Below are 22,750 nucleotides of genomic sequence, written 5' to 3' on the forward strand. Positions count from 1 at the left end.
TGGGGGCAAATGAAGTATGAAATTATTTCCCGGTCCCGAGCACTGTCAAGATCGGAACTTCTGAACCATTCCCATCTGTGCAACAGTGGACCAAACACTCTTATTTCTCTCATGAAATAATAAAGTATTATTGTTTATGCCTTCCCACTAGGGAATTTCCCTAGCTGTTAAATCCAGCATTTTACACATATCTCCAATCCATTGAAAGGGTGATATTTCAGTGGAACATCCACAGAGCTTTTAGCTCCAAGAGCTCCATACCAAGAAACTCCTCTTGTCCCACTTTGATTATACAGTTGCTGCCATGAGAGTCGTCTCACCAAGAAAACACCTAGAATAGTAATCTGTGACTTCAGGGAATTAGCTTCCTCCGATGAGGAATTTCAGAGATATCCCTAGGGATGAATCCTGCCATATGCATGAGAGACCGAGGAAGGGAAAACACCCCGGCACCTGCACGGCCAGAGGGCATTCCTGGCAGCACAGGGAAGTGCACAGGCTGCTGCCTCAGCCTGGAGACAGTCTTGGACAGGGAATGACATTCAGCTGTCTGTAATGGGAGCAGAAGCACATTCCTGATGCATCAGGCTGCCAGCCCCTCTGAAGTACCAGTCCTTAAGAGATTTATGTTGCAGAGATAGCATTGCCCATCTCCTCACACAGCGGTACCACCCAGTGCGGACAGGATGAACATTTGCTGTGCAGCTCACCTGTAAAGCCTGGCTGGCACCGGCACAGGAAGCCAGCTGCTTGGCTGTAGCTGAAGCTGCTGGGGAAGTGGGGCTGTGTCCCGTAATGGGCTGGGTTGGAGCGCTCCAGGCACAGGCCACCGTTGTGACAGGGCTCTGTCACACACTCATCCACATCCTCCTCACAGTCGTGCCCAGTGTAACCTGCCACGAGACACTGCTGTCAGCACCGTGCACAACTTCACTGGAGCTCAGCTCCCAAATGCTGTGGCTGACTCAAAGGAGGGAACAAGACCCCCAGATCTCATCTAGCAGAGAGTCCTGGGCCCTTTCATTTCTCCACTATGTCAAATACAGGAACCAAAATCATCAATTTACAGGAAATCATCACCTCGTGATAGAGGAATTCATGAAGGAAAATGTCAGAAAACAGAAAGAAAACTTTATGGTTGGGAATCAGGGTGATCTTTGGTCAGCTGGATTTTGGGATGACCTGTAAAGGGCAGCAGTGTAGCCTCACTGTTCCAGACAATGAAAACCCACACGGGGCCATGCAGTATGATCATTAATTTTCTACTTCTCCAACACAGCAATCAAGCACGTGCTGTCCATGGCCGTGTCCCCACACACCACAGGAGCAGAGAGGCCCCAGCCCACCTGGCCAGCAGGCACAGCTGTAGCCCTTGACTCCCTCCAGGCACGTGGCATTGTTGTGGCAGGGGTCAGAGGCACACTCCAGGATGTCCAGCTCGCAGTGGGTCCCCTCGAAGCCGGTGTCGCTGCAGTCACAATGGTAGCTGTGGAGCACCAAACAGAGCAAGGCATCAGTTCAGCCTTGGACAGCAAAGCCCCGGGTGAGGAATGGGCAGAAGAGCTCAGCTGTCAATGCTCACACCACTTGTGTTCACACCTTACCCGTGGAAAGGCAAATTCAGACACACAGGTATGTTCTCAGCAGTTGCCTGTGCTGCTCATGCTCTGCAAACCACTTCTCTATGTTTGTTCCTCCCTTCCTTTAAGCACCCCAGGAGTTCTGCTGCTGGGAGGGGTCTTCTCCCTTATTGTCACAAATCATTGTTACTGCCACTCAATGTACAAAACACTAAATCCAATTCCCCCCACAGCTTTCGACTCTGATTTTCACAGGCTGCACTGAGTAGACCTTTAGATCAGTCCTGGTGTCTAATTGCCCCCCACCACTGGTTTCTCACCTGTTAATGAGGTCGTGACATGTCCCATTGCTCTGGCATGGCTGGCTCTCACATTCATCGATGTCCACCTCGCACTGGGTTCCTTGGTAACCTGGTGCACAGGTGCAGGTGTAGAACCCAACATGATCACTGCACAGGGCCCCATTCTGGCAAGGGTCTGAGGCACATTCATCTATTTCAGTATCACAGTTCACACCTTTGTTAAAAAACAGAAAAATATCTGTGTTACGAATCCACAAAAGTGTATATGTGCTGCCTGGAATTGTGAGAGGAAATCACAAGAGTTATCTTCTTTTGTCATCAGTTATCAACCTCAGCTGGCTACCAGAGTGATCTCTACCTGATTCTCCAACAATAAATTCCATTTATTTCAATTGTTTGTAACTTGCTTTGTGATACCCAGGAAAAAAGCATGAAGGAGAGCAAAACAGAGGCTACAGGGATACCTGATGTTAGGAAGTGATTTTATTGGGAAATGCTATTAAAAATGCAATGTTAGCTCCACTACTGGTCTCAGCAAGTAACACCTGTTTGGTACAAAGTCCCAACCTCCTTGACAGAACAAGACCTCCTGAAAGATTTCTATGCAATTATCTTATCTATGCTCCACCTCTTTGAGCTGCCTGTGGCCTGGCATCACCTCCAAACCTTACTCATTGCAGTGCCACCCATCAATCCATCTAATCTGCCCTCCTTGGCAAAGGCTCCCCACAGGGTGGGCGTGGCCATCCTAATCCTGGCGGAATGTGGGCCCCCTAATCTGGTTCAAACCCCTCAATACCCACACAAAACTTTCTTCACCCAAATTCCAGCTGCAAGCACCAGGAAACAACCTTGCCTTGCTGGCCAATGGTGCTCAAACCTCTGGATGAAGAACTAAATCCCAAGGCTAAACCTCATGATTGACATCAGAATAACTTGAAGCACAACAAACTCTTTCCAGCTGCCTGGGTCACTTTATTGCTCCTTTGGCAGGGAATCCCACAATCCCGAATTGAGGATTCAGCATAAAGATAAAAAAAAGAAACTGATTTGCAAAGACAGAATTATGCTTGATACTCAAAATCACCAGTAACCTTAGAGCCCACATAAAAAAAAATCTGTCTTGTTTCTCCTTCATCTCTTTTCATTTTTATCAGAGAGTGAGTCAGCATCAGGGACTACATTCCTAATGTTGTAACTTCTCCTCATTCCACTGGTAATCAGCAGCATTCCTTCACAGCAACTCAACTCCTTAAACACTTCAGTCTGTGAACAGGAGGAAGGCTGAGAAAGTTCATGTGCGAGGTGGTACCAGGCAGACACGGACACATTCCACCCCAATGCACTCCGATAAGCAGGGCTGGGGGAAGGAGAGCCCCCCACTGCCTCCCTCACAGATAACCCACAGGTGTGGATTCCTCTCTGAGTCACCATTAGCACAGATGCACAAAAGAGAAAGCTTAAATCATATGCCAAATAAACATCCGCCAGGCATGAAAGAATTGGAAATGTCCAGCTAAAAGACACTTTTTTCCAAAAGACAAGTACTTCCCTTGGAAAACTCCTGCTGGACAGAACAAAGACATACCGGCCAGGTCAGCAGAGCTAAGTTATACCTGGAAACACTAAGTATCCATTTCCTGATGATAAATATCTTTTGATGTTATCTCCCTTAATTTTATGCTGAGAACTAATCACAGCTACCCTGTGCCTATACCTGTGTCCAGTCTCAGGTAGTCCACTCTTGGATCCCTGTCTCTCAACACCTGCACCACACACGGAATTCAAGGCCTCAAGCACTGCCTGGAGGCTGCTGCCAGCAGCCCCACAGCATTACTCACAGCCAGCCCCAGACGCTGTGGGAATGCAGAGCCGCAGTGAGGCAGTGAGGCAGTGAGGCAGCTCCTCAGCCCCGGAGCCCCGCGGAGGCAGGGCAGGCCGGCCGTACCTGCATAGCCGGGCGCGCACCGGCACTCGTAGCGGTCCATGTGGTTGAGGCAGGTGCCGTGGTTGCGGCAGGGCCGGGACGCGCACTCGTCGATGTCGATCTCGCAGTTGGAGCCCTGGAAGCCGGGCACGCAGAAGCAGCTGTACTCGCCCGCGCTGTCCCTGCAGATGGCCCCGTTCCGGCACGGCCCCGACGCGCACTCGTCGATGTCGTCCCCGCACGTGGCCCCGCTGAAGCCGGGCCGGCAGAGGCAGCGGTACCCGCCCGGAGCCGCCACACACGTGCCGTTGTTCAGGCAGGGGTGGCTGGAGCACACGGAGCTTTCTGCCGGGCAGCCTTCTCCACCGGGGCCCTGCTGGCATCTACAGGTGTATCCAGTTGGGCTATCCACACATTCCAATCGAGGGTCTGTGCAAGGGCTGCTCCCGCACTCGTCAACACTGCCACAGTCGGCACCTGCAGAGCCGGGTGTGCACACACATTCGTATTCCAGGAGCCCGGGAGTCCGGGTGCAGGTCATGTGGGCAGGACAGCCATGTTCAATGCAGGCATCATAGAGGAGTTCACAATTTATGCCCATGTAGGCTACAGGCTCCACAGGGCAGGTGCACTGGTAGCCCACTTCCAAATCCTTACAGCTCCCCCCATTCTCACATGGGGACGAGGAACAGCCACTGTCATTTTCAGAGTATGAAGTTCCTGATGAGAAAAGAGACTTTTTGTTAGTCAGCATTTGTAGCTCTAAAGAAAAAAAGTTCTGCCAATCCCCACATACGGCTCGGAGACTGCCCACCTAAATTCCACACAACAAAGGGCTGTTACCCGGGAGATGAGGATGATACTGGAGAACCAAACATTTACTGTAAAGAAGACAACAGCCCTTCATTTGGTGGCAATCAAAAATCTCTTGCCAATTTGGGTGACCAGCTACCTGATTTTTTAGGAGACGCTCACAAACCAACTATTTTACTTGTGCTTATTCATCCATGAGTCACTTTGAGAGCAGTGACACATTTCACCTTAAATCCATTCACAAGATTAACTTAGTGTAAAATTCCATGACCCCTTTCACTGGCAGGGCACAGCGTTTGTGCCTGGAAACCCAGAGAGGCAGGATGAGTTCGGGTATTGGCTGCAGCTCTGTATGTCCCAGCTGCTCCTTCCGGGGATACAATTTTTTCTCAGCTGACCCAGAAGTGATTTGAAGATGCTCACATAAATAAGGCAAGGCCAACTCCAAATGGGCACATTTCACAGAGTCTCTGATTACATCAGGCAGCTCAGGTTGATAACCACTGACCCTCACCCTCTCCTCGAGTTAGACATGTGAATTTACACAGCAGGACAATTTTAGCAAGGAAGAGCAGAGACTGCTGAGGTCACTGTGCTGATGGCATTTTGGATCAGTACCTGCTGAGCCAAAACACCAGTCTAACAACCAGATAACCAGGAACTCATCTTGAGACGAGATTCCCCTAAATCTGGGAGCATTAGGATGCGATCAGTTAATTCACACTGAGCCACAATGCCTTCCTGTCCCCTCAAAGGAAGCATTTAAAAGGCTCTTGCCCCATTAAGCAACTCTACCATCCGGAAATGTGATGGGATGTGCCCACTGAACTGCAAATTTAGTTCATATAAATGAGATTAAGTAGGATACACGATATTAAAAAAAAACAAAAAAGTGTTCAACACAGATATTTCAAATGAAGCAGAATGGAACAATAGGAGGAATCCTCATTTCTTTTCCAAAATAAATTTTAAATTTACTTTGTAAAATAAGGGGCAGATTGGCCAAAGGGCAGGACAGCCCAGGGAACAGGAGATAACGACCTTTATGTTAGAATTAGGATACATGTCCTGAATTCAATGCCACAATTAAGCACTTTCCAAAAGACACAAACCAACAAAAAATTAAATAAAGGGACAAAGGCAGTGGAAACAGAGAACTTCTACAAAGGCAGTAGTCATTAGCACCTCATCCCACTGTAGCCTTTTCTGATCAGAGCTTTTCATTCTGCTCAATTCCAAGATAAATAAGAGAGAAGCTGTGTGGTAGAGACAGCCCAGCCTGATTTCTGTATAAGTGTTATGAAACATCCAAACTTGGAAGTAACTCTGCAAACAACTCTATAGCAGATGTTTGGAAAATGTCTATGAAAAATGGTCTCAAAGCACAGATTAAAGCTCATGAAGGAGCAAATGCTCCTGAGAAATTGCTACTGGCGAGACAATCCAGACTTCCCCGGTGTTGGAAATCAAGCCATCCCTCCAAGCCTTTGGGCAAGCAGCTCTTCACCCTTTTTGCTGCCCTCTCTATGTGGCCGTGGCCCCGGTATTGACAGGCCTCAGTCTCTGTAAACCCCACAAAGCTGTAGGTGGAAAGAAGGCAGGATCCCAAATCCCTGCAGCTCCCTCAGCCCCCCTGCTCGAGGAGGAATGTTGCTTTACCCTGCCATGCTCCATGCTAAGGACTGGCCAGGATCACACACCTCAGCACTGCTCCCCAGCTGACCTCCACATCCTCTCACTGGTGCCAGCACTATCCTGGCCCAGTTTTGGGCACGTTTGCCTTGCTCTGGTGCACCTTATCCACCCCTGATAGTTAATCTGTGTCAGTGGTGCTCTATCAACTCTGCCCCATCAGCTCCTCAGTTTTTGTACCTGAAGGTGGAGGCACCGACTTCAGGGCCTGAAAGGGATTTATTTATAGGAGACTTTGGTTTACAAAAGCCTGCCCCTGCCCTGACCTCCCCCAAATTCCTCCCACCAAAGACTGTAGTGTTCCTAAGTCTTCTTTTGAGCGGCAGTGCTGCTGGGGGAGGGAGGGTGCTCAGGGATTTAGGCAGCCCGTTCTCTTCCCAGCATCATCTCCATGGCCCACCCCTCCCTTCCCCTCTCATGTGATGCTGGGGAGAGCTGCTGAGCCCTGCACTGTCCAGCAATCCCATTATTCTGCCATCAACCCTTTTATTCTCAGATTCCCAGTCAGGCAGAAAACAAGGATGACGGAATCTGCCTGGAATCTCTGTGGCAATTAGAGTGGAAGCCCAGGAAACTATTCGCAAAAGAGCTTTACTAGGCAGGAGATATGAGCCTTTGTGGGCTTAATGAGTAACCGGCCCCTGCCTGCACTTTCCAGAGGCCAGGAGCACAGTTTGGGACAAAAAAGGAGTCTGGTGCATGTTGGGAAGGAGCTGCAGCACACTCCATCAGCATAGAAATTCCCATTTCCACAGAATCCCCAGGCACTGCTGGCATAGCCAGGCTGAGTCACTGCCAAGGCTCATGTGTGGCTTTCTGCTTCCATGACAAGAACACAGGCAAAATGCTTTTTTTGCAAATAAAACTAAACATCAAAGCCCTTTGCAATTTCATGCCTTACCCAAAGTTCTTTCACAACAGACACACTTTTTTGTACCTTTTCTGGTTCGGTCCATCATATAGCTCAACCACAGACAACACAAAGCTTCCCAAATAAGTGCAAAGGCCTTCCTGGCTACCAAAGACAGCAGGGAAGGAACAGGGAGAACTCTGGTATGCTCAAAACTCACTGTGACCATGAACAATAGCACTGAGGTTAATATATGTACTTCAGCAGGACAGCATTTTGGAGGAAAATGTTCCTTTTCTGGAGCAGATATCCTGAAGTAACACAGCGATGCTCACAGGGCATGCATGGAGCAGGCTGAGGACTATGCAGTGTAAATCACAAAAAACACAACTTATCTAAATAACTGCAAATTATTCTGTGAACTGCAGCTGGCAGAAAATGCCCCACGTGTTTGACGGACTCAGTGGAGGCTTCAGGCACACTAACAGCACAAACCCCACACTGTATCACACAGTCCCTTGTATCCAGCACACCGGTACTAATATGGAATATTCCCAAGGACTAAACATGGCCCTGTGTGAATGTATTCTAACCCTAATACTCCTTCCATGGCAGTGCTGAACGTCTGGCTCGACAAAGAGCACATCTGATGATTTTATTCTTTTCAGCCATCAGTCCTAGGGCATACACTTACTGCTCTCAGTTTTGGAATAGATTAATATATGAATGTGAATAGCACATGAATATGCACCAAACGCTAATAAGAAAAATGAATAAATTAGCTTTTCCTGCTGCACAATATAACAACCATGAAAACATGTAGTTCAGACTATGCTGGTTCATGAATACTGTGAAATTCAGGTCAAGGAAATCACTGAATGACAAAACTTTCTAGTTTTTCACCAAAGTAGTTGTTGCTGGATTAACAATGACATTCAGAAGTTTTCCTTTATGTTTCACAAGAAAAATACAAATTAGTGATATTTGTAAGGGAAAAAAAAATTAGAAGTGTATTATAATCATACCACCCTGCAAGCCTATGCTGAATTGAAACTGGAGGAGACCAGAGCTCCTTTGAAGAAGAGTTCCAGACATTTAGGGGTGGATTAGGAGGAACTTCAAAGGCTACCAGAGTCCCATATAAAGCATTCACTGAGCTCTGTCAGGACAGGGCTGGTTTTACACTTTAAAGGTAGCTGGCAAAGATTTCCCCCAAACGATGAGGTTTGTGACCTTTTGTAACACTTTAAGGTAAACAAGCTGTATCACCAGGCTCTGTTTTAATAATTTACTTTAATAAGCTTATACTTTATACCTGAACTATGTGATCTTGTCAAAGTTGCAACAGAGAGTTTTTTGACCACAAAAAAATCAGAAATTAATGAGAAGTTAGGCAATTATTTATGTGATTGGAGATGCTGCTTTAGCATTACTCACTGGCTTCTATTTTGGGCGTTTGCTTTTCACAAGTTTGTTTTCTCAAAGTCTTGGGTAACTCTGATAGAGGATGGATGTAGTCAATCTGCAGACACTCCTGACTTTGTGCAAGCTGCTCAGTGCTGCACTGATAACTACCTTAAAGGTGTCTTACTGATCACTTAAAATTCCAGCAGGGAAGAGGCAGCACTGGGGTTCTCAGCTCACAGTTTCCTTTTGTACTGAAGGACAGAAAAAAATCTGAGCAGAGGCAGTGGTACCTACTGATGGGGAAATCCCCATCCCTGAATACCTGTCCATGCACATGGACATGGTGAAGTGGGAAAAAGTACCATCACCTGTGCACAACTTGTGCAAAATGGTCACAACCACAGACGCAGCTCCCAGAAAGGTCAGGCTGCCAGAATGTTATTTCCTGGCCTAGCAAAAACTGAATATGAGCTCGGACAAGCCAGATCCACCTCAAGTGGAAAGAAGCTTCCTTCAGATGTTTTTCACCTGCCCTACTCACTATAACAACTGAAAAAAAAAAACCCAATTTACAACCAAGAGGTGAGAACAGCAGGATTCCCAGAGCACCACAGGTCCCAGCTGCACCACGACAAGACAATCACGGAGCTTGAGGGATATCCAATTTCCAAAACCACAACTGGTCAAACCCCAGCCTGGGGCAATTCTCACCAGTCAGGCTGTGCTCCTGCTGCTCATCCCAGCACACCTCTCACTGGAGAATGATCCTGAGGCCAAGGGTAGAGAGGGAACCCTTCCACCAGAAGGAATTCAGAGCAACAAAACTACTAAATAAACTCTGAATAAAGGAATGGAGAGTTAGGTCTCCATGACAACCGGAAGGCATGTGCTTATATTAGTAAATCCCTGCTGACCTCTGCTGATCTTTCCCTATCCTGGTCAGTGTAAAGGATTAGTGAAAGGGGACACACGTTGGCCTGTTCACAGGATCCACACAACCAGAAAGGGAAATGGACAGGCTTGAAAAGGGGCTTTCATATCCACCCTCTCTCTTCCCCACCCCTGCTCACTTTGGAAGGACAGCTATGGAAGAGAATGGCAGGGTAAAGCCAAATACTTCTTCAGGAAGCACCTTCCATGTACCTGCTCAGGGTACAAGGCCTCTTCACACATCCCTAGGGCTTTACAAGCCCCATTTCCTTCTTGACACACAGAGATGAAAACCTTTCTATCCAGACCTGAGCTAAGCATTGCTCTGAGTAATACCAGCACCAGCAAACACTGCCCAGGACTCTCTGAGACTGCTGGCGAGCTCATGACGTGCTAATAACTGGCAGTGATAGCTCACCTAGCCCAAAACATTCCATAACCTGTATTCCCTGTCCTGTTTAACACAGCGGTGGCACTTGTGACAGCTGCTTTAACAGCAGGCTTTTCTATTTAGCCTCAGAAAAGGGGATGTGGGAAAGGGAAACCCTCCAAAATACCAGTGTTTGATCACAGTTGCTAACTTCCCACCACCCAGCTCTGCTGGAGTAACTTGGTGACTCTGGGGCCCAGAGTCAAGATCTTCCTCCTCATTTTTTAAATGGCAGAAAGGATTCTGAGATATATCTGCTGGTTGAAATGAAACATTATTGTTACTGTCTCAGGTTATCATCTTTTCAGATCTGATAATTTATGTAAAGCAGGACATGGCACTATGACCAAAAAACCACAAACCCTGAAAATAAAGATTAGCTAATCCAAAAGTAGCATTGGCAATCAGCAGGCAGGACTTCTAAGACAATACTGAATAAATGGCCTGACAAAATGCCAGGGTTCCCAGCAGTGCCAAGAGTGCCTTTTGGAAACGACAGTTTTAAAAAGAGCCTCACTATTCACGACTTTGATGTCTCTTGAGAGTTTTGGTGGGTTAAGCACACAAGCCCAGTGTCTCAGCCAAATACCAGCTTCAAGGCATGTCCTCACACCCCTGCACACAGGCCAGATTACAGTTTTACCCAGATATGGTGTGTCCATCACTTCTCAGACTGCTTCTGACATTGTTTCTCTTTGTTACTTGAGAGCAACAAAGTCCACATCACATTTGTACACGAGGTTTTTGTTGTGACAGAGTTTTCCATGACGGATATATGTACACAGCCTACTGGTGTAAAATATTTATTTAGTATTTATGAAGGCCTAGACCTAGGCTTTCATTCATTCAGGCACGAGAAGTGTGGCTCAGGTTGTTCTTGTGAAATATGCAGAATATTTACCCCCTCAAAGAAGGAGGATGGTGATTCCTGGCTCTCTGCCCCCCAGCTTGCCCAGTGAATTGCTAAAAGGTGCCAAACAGTGGGCACCAATCCATGGGGCCCAGCAGTGCCAACATCATGGCCCAAGGCATTAACAGCATTAGTCAGAAATACCACTTCAGGGAATTGAACTCATTCTTACCACAGAACAAGAAGCCAGCTAGCTTGTGCTCATTATCAGCTCACAGTTTGACTGCAGATTTGAAGGTGTAACTCCTATTATCATGCTTCTAGAACTGGGGAGAAGGCAAGAGCTATGAATCCCTGGTTTATGACAGCATTGAATATATTGCCACTGTAACTCTTTGATCTTCTGTGCTCAGGACACCCCAGTATTTTCCCTTAATGAACACTCCTCCAAGCTGACCTTCATGTTTCACATATTCTCTGATCTTTCAGCCATTTCCACAGATCAAACACTGGGACAGGGACTTTCCTGTGTATTCAGTTCACCAGAGTGAGTCACAGGCTTTAATTTCCAATTCTTATTTAAATATACTGACAATGAACAAAACAGCTGGAAAGATTGGTTTTGTTTGTTCCCCAGTTTTGAAGTAAGCCTTCAACTGTCCCTGTGTCCGAGCTAATCTCAAGAGCTGGCATTAGAGCTGATAGCAGAAAAGGTTTGTCTTGCACATGCTCTCCCTCAGCAGGCATCCAGAGCATCTTCCAGGCAAAAGGTATGTGAATTCCTGTGCCTGCTGACGGCTGGAGCTGTGGGAACAGAAGTGAGAAGACACTCCTTCTGCCCTCCAGAATCTCTTTTAAACACAAGGAATTAGCTGGGAGCTATTCTGTTGTGTTTCCATTACACAGGCAGCTGCAGTAAAAGGGGAGGTGCAGGCTCTGCCCCTCCGGGGGTTTCTTTTAAACAACTGGAGATTGTGAGGATCTGCCTGCAGGATACTCTGATGGGTACAGATTGCACCAGGTCAACCGCATTCTCAGGATTTCCACAAAAATTCTGAACGAGTAGCTTAGGCACTCTCTGTTTCAAAGACATTTAGACTCAGTCAATTAGAAATAAAAGTAGTGATATGGTTTATAAGGGCGAGAAAAGACATTTCTTTATGGCCTTAAAAACCTGCGAGTGCTACCTAAATAGCACCATTCACTCCAGTTAAAATCTGTCAGAATTCCCCTTGCAAAACAGGAGTAGGTGAAAAGACTACGAAAATCAGCACTTCCCTCGAGCCCTGCTGGCTCCAGCAAGAAGAGTCATCCACCCGCACTCAAAAGAGCACCACGTTCTCACTAAATCAGTGCTCCAGAGAAGAGCTTTCTCCAGGAGTGAAAAGCCGCAGGTGCAGCGGGCAAAGAGCACCAAGCTCCGAGGCACGGCCCGGCCTGGCAGCCACGTGCGGGAGATCCCTGCACGCACCGGCCTTGCCTCTGCCCAGCACAAAGCCACCGCCATCGCCTCACGCTCCAAACCAGTAGCTATGGTTACTAGATACAAAAGACAGTCCTGCTGCTTCCCTGTGGCCAGAGGAATTCCAGGCACTTGGAGCAAACATGCCAGACAAAGAAACTGGTATAACGAAGAGAAAGCAAAAAAAAAAAAAAAAAAAAAAAAAAAAAAAAAAAAAAAAAAATCACATTCATGGTCTGAGGTGGTCAGAGCAACAGAAATTTGGGAGGCTTCAGAAGATAAAAAAGTGACTGTTGGGGAATCAGAGGAAAAGCTGAAAACTTTCCAAATCTCTAAAATTACATAAACATCACCTATTAATGCAAGAAAATGCCAAGTGCCACGTTCAGCAGACACAAGCAGGGAAAAGGCTCTGACTGTATTTTCTCAATGTTCTCCTATTTTACATCCATTTCTTCATGTCATGGATCATACCTGTACTTGCTCAGTGGAAACCAAACCTGACTTGCACCTACAGGTAACTGGCCTGGCAGTGCCGAGGGCAGGATAAGGAGGCCAGTTCAATCCCAATCATACTTTCCAGTAAAAGGCTGGACGTGTTCCTGACATGACCTTATAATCCCTAGATGACTAAAACAGATGTCTAGGCCCAGCAGATCTCTAGGCACCTATTCCAGAAGAAACAGAGATACCTATTTTTCAGCGAACATAAGATATTTTAAACAAGGGTGTCAATGGAACCCAAAGCAGGGTCTAGGGAATTTGGAGAATCTCAGCGTACTCAAGCAGATTCTTTGGCTATAAAATAAGTTTTCAGCGTGGAAAAAACACAAAACAATACAACTCCCCATAGACCCATTTGTTACCTCATTGCTCCTTGCACTTTGAGGATGGATCTGCTTTTTTCAAATTCTAAGTGGAGAAACCCCTGTGCTGTGATCTCCCTCCACATTTTGTACCAGATGTGTCTGGCACTACACTCCCCTGGGTACCATCGTCTTGTGCTCAGATGTATTTCTTGAGCATACAGGATGGAAATAAAGGTCTGTGTTTCTTCTGTGTGGGCACAACCAAAATATTCAGACCTTTCCAGTGGAGAAAATGGTTACTATAATAGGTGAATACTTAATTACATGAATGCTTAATTACTTTCAGTTTTTGTTAATAAATGCAAACATACACGTGCACAGGAGAGAGACGAAAAGAGACAAGAAATAAATAGAAGGAACAACACGTCTAGAATGAAACGCCTATTTATCTTCCTGACAAGAGTTTTCAGGCTACAAATCTAACTGTAAGATGCCAATTTGTTCAATATAAGGGCAGGTCAGAGATTTGATCCAAAGTTATTGCATAGGAGCTGGGCAAGAATCAGGCACAGAAGACAAAAACTTACCCCAGAACAAGAGGAAAAGTGGCAGCAGGAGAGCAGCACTGTACGGCCTGGAGGTAGTTTTCTTTAATTCCATGACAAGTGTAAGAGTGGCCGTTCTAAAGCCCTCCGGGGAGAGACGGGAGCTGGAGGCCAGCAAGCCCCTCCTGTGGCCACATCACGGCGCGGGGCGGGCTCTGCCCAGGCCGGGCGCTCGCCCCGCGCTCCCCGGGCCGCAGCAGCACCGAGCCCGCGGACAGAGCCCGCAGCCCGCGCGGGAGCGCCGGCAAAGCCTGCCTGGATCGCGCGGAGCGGACTGCGCCCGCCGCCCGCGCCTCGGGCTGCCGCGGGACGGCAGCGGGGCCTCTGCCCCCGTCACGCCGAGGACACACCGGGGCTGCCCCCCACAGCCGCCACAGGGCTCAGAACTGCCTCGGCACAGAGGCGCTTTGGAGGATGCCGAGTTCTGCATCGGCTCACGCTGACAAACTCCACAGTAGGATCGAGCAGAGTTTTCTGAGAGAAGCTGCTATGTTCAAAGAGAAATAAGACAAAAGCACTCTGTTGACCCCAAAAAGCAGCGTTAGTCCACATTAATCTTTACTACTGTCTCCTCAAGGTGGGGTGATACCACAGGTCAGGTGAACTCACAAAATTACAGGAACCCTCTTCCCAAGTGAGGAACAGTTACAGAGATCAACAGAGGTGCAAAACACAGGCACCAAATCACACCACCTTTAGATACAGGGGTTCAGTTTTAGAAGTGGAAAAAGTTATCAGTGTGCATTGTTTAATGACAGTACCTGGAAAAAGCCCACACTCAGCCAAGACCTACTAAGTCTCTCTAAATCCACATTACAATTGGATTAAACTAACTGCAATGAGAATTAAGTACACTGCCTCACCCTTCACTAACAACTAAAAATAGAACACAGGTAAGATTCCAGACAAATTCCTAGTTTAAACAAGAAATAAGCAAGATAGCAATGAATTGGTGCAAACACACTTAGGCTGCACATGAAGAAAACAAGGACAAAATTACAGTGAGTAATCTGCATTATCCCTTGCAGGGCAGCAGAGGCTGGTGGGATTTGTGCATGGAGATGGGATAGTTACTGCAGGGGTTTTACCTTCAGTGCAGAAGCAGAACAGCCACAGCAAGAGCCTTTCCACCACCCAGACTCTGCAGTTCAGGAACAAATGGTTCATCTCACTGTCCTGCCTTGGAATGCTCCAAAGATGATATATCATGTGTTATCAACCTTATCTGGACCACCCTGCCCCCTCTTTCATCTCTGGTGTCCTCAGTCTGTTTTCTCAAGATCAGCCTCAGTATTAGTTTCTTGCCAGTTACTACAACCATCTGGAACTCATTTCTGTCTCCTTAGACTCTGGTTTTGCTGTCAGGGGATGTAACCAAACACTGACGTGTGCAGAATCTTTCTGCTCAGAATATTTTTGCCTCACCTGTGTGAATTATGCTCTCAACATCCACCTTTTCCAAATCCCAGCAAATACATATGAATCATTGCACAATTAACACGCCAACAAAGCACCATTCTTAGCCAGGCACTGCTGTAAGTCTCACAACACCTGGAAAACACACCTAATCCGTGGTCATTTATGGCTTCTAGGACTACCTGAAGGACCTGCTCAGCTTTCATGAAACAGAATGAGTATGACAAACCCCCACACACAGAAAGTGGACGTCGTCCCACAGAGGCTGATGTCTGTGCAGCCCTGCTGTGCTGTGTGTCCTGTCACAGCTCAAGCCCTGGACAGAGCCATGACAGAGCCTGTCACACTAGCCAGACTGAGGGAAGAGGAAAACAGTTACATCCAACTTCCTCATAATAATCAAAATACCTTAACCCATTGTCTACCTGTGAGGACATTAAAATTTAATTTTATCAATGTTCATGGTTGCAATTTTATGGGATTTTGCCAGCATAAACAGCAAACCATTCCTGTGCTGGACCCCTGGGCATACGAAAGCCAATGTGGGTATTAACCAGCTTAGTCCAATTAAAGGACCCTAATGCAACTCTGTTAAGGCCCTGATTTGTTAGGCTTGACTACATTTCCAAAAGAGCACAATTGGGTGGATTTGTTATCTAAAGCATAAGCTCCAAGTCCTTAGTCATCCTTGCTAAAGCCTTCCCCAAACTGGTCATGGTTTGTGCTACCTCTGCATCACTGCCATCAACGTCACCGTAATCTGCTCTTTAACATAGCATTAAAACTAGAGCCAAAGGACACAGCTGCTTTCCTTGGTGTAACACTCATTATGAGAGATTTAAGGACAGCATAACAGCAAGGCTTCTATTCTCAGCCTGAAGCAGGAACCTTCGCAAGCCGGAAATGCATGCCATAGAAATGGGGCAGCAGTGGGCAAGCTGGATTAGAGGAAAAAGGAGAAAGTAGCTTGGGGTACTCAGCAGAACCTTCCTGTCCACTTATTCTATACCTTTCTGTACACCTGTCATACAACAATCTCATACATCTTTCTACAAAAGTTCAGAGAGAATCATATACCAAAGCACCTCAGAAAAAGTCTGCTTTTCACTCAAAGAACAATGTACACTCGCATGAGTTTCACAATCTTTCCTCACACAGGGCTTAAAATAATCCTAATACTCCAGATTGGATACTGGAGACGTGTGACAAGCCAGCAAATATCAGAGTACAAATAAAGCCATTCCTCTCTCCTGTCACGTGCACACTGTAAGTGCCACAGAGGACACAGCCTCACCTTCCCTCCTCACTGTCCTGGAACCACTGGGCACAAATCTATTTTACTGAATTGAACAATGGAAGTCAACAGCATCAGTCATGATTTTTTCCCCAACTTTGTCCTCTAGGGGTCATTAGGCACAACATTATACAAAGCAGTCCATACTAACAGTGGCTGCAGGCTTGGGAAGTTGAGTCAGTAAAGAAAAAATCTTTCAGTTCCACTCAAAAACTGTGCCAGACTTGACTGTTTCCATACACTCTCCTGTTTTCTGACACTGCTGAAAAATGCCAGGAATATTTTTTAAAACTCCATAAGTTTTGGAATTTTAAGCCTTCAGGCTCACAGGCCAATTCCATACACTGAAATGTTTACATACAATTTGGTGCTGTAATGCTCAAGGGTTCTCCAGAGTCCAGTCTCTAACTGGAAATTGGCTCTCTCCTGCTGCCCTGAACAGGCACTGTCCCCACTCTCCCATCAGCCCACTAGATGTCCCTTCTGCACTGCCAAAGTTGCCAAAGGCCCCCGAGGGAAAATAGGGGAGCTGGAAAGAAATGAACGTTCCAGCAGCACTGAGGAATCAGAGCAACTGGACACATCCCGAACTGCTGCAGAACTGTGCCAGCAGCACCCCGGACACTGCAAGACCTATTGCAACATCCCCACAGCGGAGCAGCCAAGGCAGAGTTTGGGCTCTGAGCCAAAACTTTAAATTTGCTATTAAAATCTGGCAAAATCACACAAAATATCCAGTCTTGAGACATCCTAATTGCATTTTTTAGACACAATAAATTTAGTTTCCTACCACTGCTAATCAGAACTGCTGGCAAGCAAATCATGCTGCCTGGTAAACGCCAGAGTCCTGAGCCTGTGACATTGGTCAGTCCTGAGAAATGGCAGTGGAAAAAGTGGGCTCACAAGGCAGAGCAAGAGGGTCATTGTCTGGGCACTGGCACGGGTGTGCAGAGTGCTGGCACAGCCTCACTTTCCTGGAGCGTGATCATCAGATAAAATTGCAGTGCTGAGGAAGAGGAGGGGGGCAGTCCAGAGGACAAGGGCGGAATAAACATGTTTGCCTGAGGTCTGAAATTACCTGCTCTGCCTGGCAGCACTGGCTGCTTGTTCAGACATCTTCACGACATGCTTCATTCCAAAAAAGAGCTAATTGTAAGGACCATAACAAAGATATCCAGCATGTGCACAGCACCCGTGCCTTCCTCTCCAACAGAGAAACCATTCAAACACACACAGACGAGGCTGTGGTTAAGACAGGGCCACACTCCTGCCAAGCTATCTCTCGAGGAAGTCACAGAAGTCAGGCTCTGACCATGGATGCACCCTTTGATCTACGTGAGAGCCCGCTGGACTGCTGCAGGTCAGCCTCATGCCCTTTGATCCTCTTTCCTGCTTACAGCTGCCCGGTGGAGGTGAATCCCTTCCAAGGGGCCTCTCTGGCACAGGGGAAAATGGGAATGTTGATCACCTAACAGGAGGCAGCCAAAAGAGTGTAAAAAGGGTCTCAGGCAAGATGTTCTGCAGTAAAATGTTACAGCAGGATTGCCAGGATCTGAGGGTGTTTTCAAGGCAAGATGACTATTGAGAGGCCTTTTTGCTTCTGTTTTTGTCACAACCGATCCAACGCGTTTGTAAATAGTCGCTTCCCAGCGGGGCTCAGGGAGGCTCTGGCGCCGCTGGAGGGCAGGTCTGTGCTCCCAGCCCCAAAGCAGCCTGCAGAGCTTGGATCAGCCGTGTTTGCTGCAGAGCTCCGCATTGCCAGAGCCCTGGAGCCAGGCTGGGCTTCAGGGGAAAACCAAAGGGACCGATGCTCTGAGCCAGAGGGAGGGAGGCTGCCCGGCAGCACAGCCCGGCTGAAGGAACCTCCTCCTGCTCAAGTTTGTATTCCAGGAAGGCCAAACAGGGGAGTGGGAGAACAGAGAGTTGTGGACCTGAAAAACAAACACATCCAGCTGCACCGTGTGAGCTCTGAAGATTAGTGTAGCTTCAAAATCTTGTCTGACATCTATCTCTGCCATGGAAATTACACCTTTGGATTCTGCATAAAATCGGCAAGCTCTGCCTCATTTTCCTTCCAGCTGCAATCTCTGCTTTTCCTCCACAGACTTCACACACAGTCTGCTCAGTAATAAGGCCTCTGGGAAAACTGGACCTTGTCACCACGTAGGTGGCAGGAACTAAAATGGATGCAGATCACAAATGTGCCAGATCTTGAGGAATGAGTAATGTTCTCCAAGATGCCAAAGATGTGGGGCTCACTTCTGTGTATTTGCACCTCAGTGAACAATAAACATCTCTGTTATCTCCAAATCTAATCCAGTCAACTAAAGAGAGGTTTGTCAGTATGAAGGCAAGGAACAACTATAAAGAAAGAGTCCCACATTCAGTTTCCTGACTCAAAGGTGGGGATATTGTCCAGTACTCTCAGTATTCTGGGCCGGCACACTCCTGCCTTTCTAGGAAATACTAGAAATATTAGGAAAATATTGAAAGTACTGTTTCACACCAGTATTAGCATAATTACTTCACAGATTGAATCTCCCATGTGAGTCAATCGTTTCTAGTTCACAAATGCCCCAGAACAATGGCCCTACCGAAAGTGGGTGTGCACAAGTTGCCGGATCTGCTCTAGCTTGGCTGAGAGGCTCTGGCAGGGATTACCACAGCGCACACTGCCATTTTGCTGGGATGCTAAACCCTGGTGTTTCCATCACTAGCCATTAGTCAGACTGCTTAACAAACCTCTAAGAATGACCAATACAGATCTTCACATAGGTGTTAACAGCATCCAAGCTTACTCTCATGGTCTCCAAATGAGTATTTTTGTTTGCTTCTACTTGCAGAACTGGACCAGAGACAAGGGCTTCAGCACTTCCCTCTGCCCTGAGGGAAGCTCTGTGCCACTCCTCTTAGCCAGCATGGTTTATGCACATTTTCTACTTCATGTCTCACAACAGCAGGCAAACCTTGCTCCTGCTGGGCTTCTGTCAGAGGAGATATTGATCTGCAGCACGAATGCCTGAAACTTCTTGCTCTGCTAACTGGTGTGCTGAATGTGCACAGGAGCTCATCAATATGTCTGAAGCAAAATCTGCTCAATGGCTTTTGGGGAAAAAAAAGAAAAACTGAGGTTTCTGATGAGGTTGTATACAAATATTCAAGTGGATGGATCTAGAAACTTTCCAAGAACTGGTAAAAGCACCATGAAGCACCACTTCATCTGGTTTACAACCATTTCAGTACAAGCAAGAATAAGCACCTAAGCATCTCTCTGATGAGGCACACAGAAGGCTTCCCATGAGGCTGTATACAAAATATTGAAGTGGATAGATCTAGAATCCTCCCAAGAACTATGGGGAAAAACATAAAAATAATTATAATACTTTAAATCAACTATTTAATGTCAATCCGGCCTTGCAATTCACCAATTATATGTATAATTTCTGGAAAGAAACATAACTGACAGCTCATTGGAACACTATCCATTTTATCCCCAAGAAACTTCACTGCACCTAAGCCAACTCTATATATACCCCAGTAAGAAGCAGCATCTTGTATATTTAAAGAAGTTTTCCATGCCAAGGCCAGTGTGTCAGCACCATTTGTTATGCTTGAATGCTTTATGAGACAGAAGTCACAAACCTGACAATTTAACTCTCACTAGATTTGGGAGTGACTCCATATGCCAGCCCAGCTACACTCTCTGGGCAAATCATGAACGTTTTTGCTTCCAGTTCAGCTTTAGGTCCCCATCTATTACAGGACTTTAGTAAAATTTCCTCTGCTGTCTCTGGGAGGAGAAGGGAAGCCAAATACAGATGGCTGAGCTTCCCAGAATCACAGAGAGCAGCAGAAGCTCAGCTTTGCTCTGTGGTGTCCGAATTGATCTGTGGCTCCTTGGCTCTGCTAACCCACACCTTCAGCGAGTCACTGGAAGGTCATGAGGGCCCGTCAGTGATTTTCAAAGAAAACCTTGGGCTGAAGGTTTAAACTCCGTTTGATCCAAACCCTTTTTTAGTGCATGATTCTGAACTTTGCATGTTTCTGCCAGTCTCCCTTCGCAGGAGGTCACTATGGCAAGCATGCTGGAAAAAATAGAATCCAAGAAGCAAGAAAATCTATTTGGGTTATGTGTCTGTGTCTGTGTGTGTTCTGAGAAAATGACAAACTACTGCCACTTGTAATATATGAGACTAAGTGAAGATTTCTTCAATTCCATTTCTGCCTCCTGTAAAGCTTGTTAAAAACACAGGCTCCCTTGGCTTTCCCTTTTGCATTTCCTTTGATTCATGCCAATGGAGATTCATCAGTAGCCAGTATTTCTGAGATTTTACAGCTTCCTTTCACTTAGGAAGGTAAAAAGTCGACTTGTATGGGCTGTTACAACACTTCCTCTTTTAACCTGAGGAATCATACAGGCATTTCCCTGAAATCTTGGATGAGCAAATGATTACTTTTAATTTTATTTTGGCTGTCAGAGTTAACCCTAAGTAACCTTGTGCACATTACAATCTGAACTATCCTCTTACTATAGCAACCAACTTTTGGGAGAACAGCAATGAGAAAGCCAAAGCAACCAAAATGCAGGGGGGAAGCCAGCAATGTCAACACATTGTGTTTCCCCTTGAAACAATTTCTTTCCATTCATAAGAGGTTACATCCTTCACACAGGATCTTAAAACAGTGAATCCCATTTGTGGCTATTAACTTCCACACTGATATACACTAAGCTCCAATTTCCTTATTTCTTTCCCCTCCTAACTTAACCCTATTGCCACAATCTGGTACAATCAGAAAGCTGACATTGTATTCCCACCACTCAATATCCACAGTTATCACTGAAGTCAAAGCCACAGTTCATCCTCTTTCTATGACTTTAAAGCTCATAATCCTCTGTTACATCAGCCACAAAGACATTGATTTGTTGAATCTGCCCAGCAGACTCTTGTCCTTTTCTATTGCTTTGCAGAGATGGTGCTTCCATTACAGGCACATCCTCGAGGGCTGCTGGAATCTCATGGCTAGGTCAGAACTGGCCTCTACAATGTAGGAACTAAATAACTTATTTGGGCAGTAACACAGAGGAATTGCCACAGCAGCAGTGGACACAATGCTTCCCAGTTCATTCATCCATCTCCAGCTGAAACGGAGCTTCCAGGGGTGAAATGAGGTCAAAACAAAGTAAAAGGGGAAGTGGAATCTGACCAGCAATAAACCAGGTGTCAACATCTGTTGCACAGAGCCTGACCAAGGACAACACGGTCATTCTCTGTTAGCTGTGCTGGGATGTTGGGAATTTTGAGCAGATGCTAATAGGATGAATACGTACCAGTCGTACAGTCTCAGAATAATAATGCCTGTGAATGCCAAAAGCATATTGATCTCCTGAAGTGCATAGTCAGAGCATCTAATGGCTCTAGAGAGAGCAGGGAAACACTCAGAAGGGGAAGAAAAATAAAAAAGAAAAGAGAAGATGCTTCAGATTGGAGAATTCTATCAGCTAAAAGAGCCTTGGGGTACACAGGGATGTTAAACTGCTGCTGCACAGACACATTCTGAGGGACCCAAGAACACACAGTTTGTGCACAGGAATGGAAGAATGAATTTACAGAACTTGTGTAATTATAACAGGTCTAAACCACTTATTTTAGAATATTAGAACCAGGAAGAACCTTAAGAGGAAAATAAATCCTTACTGCACTGTCGTGATGGACCAGAACTGTGGGAAAAGAAAAGCTAACACCAGTGACACAGAGAATGCAGATACTGTTAAAAAGAAATTAAAAGGGAAATTCTTTCAATTTTAATACCTCAGCTGTTATTAGTGATGCATATCGGGGCTTTGTTCTAAAAGTAAATCTCGTAGCTAACCTGTGCTGTCTTTTTCAAGTGGGAGACATTGAAAGCTCCGTTTTAGACCAGGGCTGTGTAACTGGGAAATTCAATTAATGCTCTTTGCTTTGATATATATTTAGTTCAGCACTACACACACTGTCAGAAGCAAAATATTATCTTTCACTGCACCTGAGGGCCAAGTAGCCCAGTGTCATTTTCTCCATGGAACTGATGCAGTGTTTTCACCCTCTCACAAAGACATGCAGCTCTTTGAGGCAGGACAAGACTCCAGGACAACAGGACTGCAAATTACCAGCTTAGTCAGAGGGGATTTTCCTTCTTATGAGCTACAAACCAGAGCAAAATACACTAACAGAGGTATCCTTGTAAAGTTCACTCCCAGCAGTGCCACCATAGGAGCATATCGGAATTCTAGCAGCTCTGGTCAATAGTATTATATATCCCCTGAACCACTAAGGACATTAAGCAAACACATTGAAGAGATAAGAAAAGATTCCAGTTATCCTGAGCTTCCCACTCTCTGACCA

The 22,750-nt window shown here is 46.3% G+C and overlaps 1 protein-coding gene across 8 annotated transcripts in view; it reads right to left on the reverse strand.

Annotated features, from left to right (window-relative positions):
- Positions 1–22,750, reverse strand: part of CRB2 (crumbs cell polarity complex component 2) — a 55,750-nt gene that overhangs the window by 20,005 nt on the left and 12,995 nt on the right. For 3 of the 8 annotated variants that reach the window (XM_068210921.1, XM_068210920.1, XM_068210919.1), the window contains exons 1-5: positions 14,746–14,883; positions 3,831–4,529; positions 1,901–2,096; positions 1,347–1,486; positions 711–893 (exon numbers count right to left, since the gene is read on the reverse strand). In XM_068210921.1, the coding sequence (XP_068067022.1) occupies positions 711–893; positions 1,347–1,486; positions 1,901–2,096; positions 3,831–4,529; positions 14,746–14,866 (1,339 nt within the window). In that variant the 5' untranslated portion in view covers positions 14,867–14,883. Of the gene's footprint in view, positions 1–710; positions 894–1,346; positions 1,487–1,900; positions 2,097–3,830; positions 4,530–13,639; positions 13,794–14,745; positions 14,884–22,750 lie in introns of those variants that run through there. The other 5 variants (XM_068210923.1, XM_068210924.1, XM_068210925.1 and 2 more) reach the window with 3 other exon arrangements.

The sequence above is a fragment of the Anomalospiza imberbis genome, chromosome 21 (genome assembly GCF_031753505.1).
Source record: "Anomalospiza imberbis isolate Cuckoo-Finch-1a 21T00152 chromosome 21, ASM3175350v1, whole genome shotgun sequence".
In the NCBI taxonomy this organism is placed as follows: Eukaryota; Metazoa; Chordata; class Aves; order Passeriformes; family Viduidae; genus Anomalospiza; species Anomalospiza imberbis.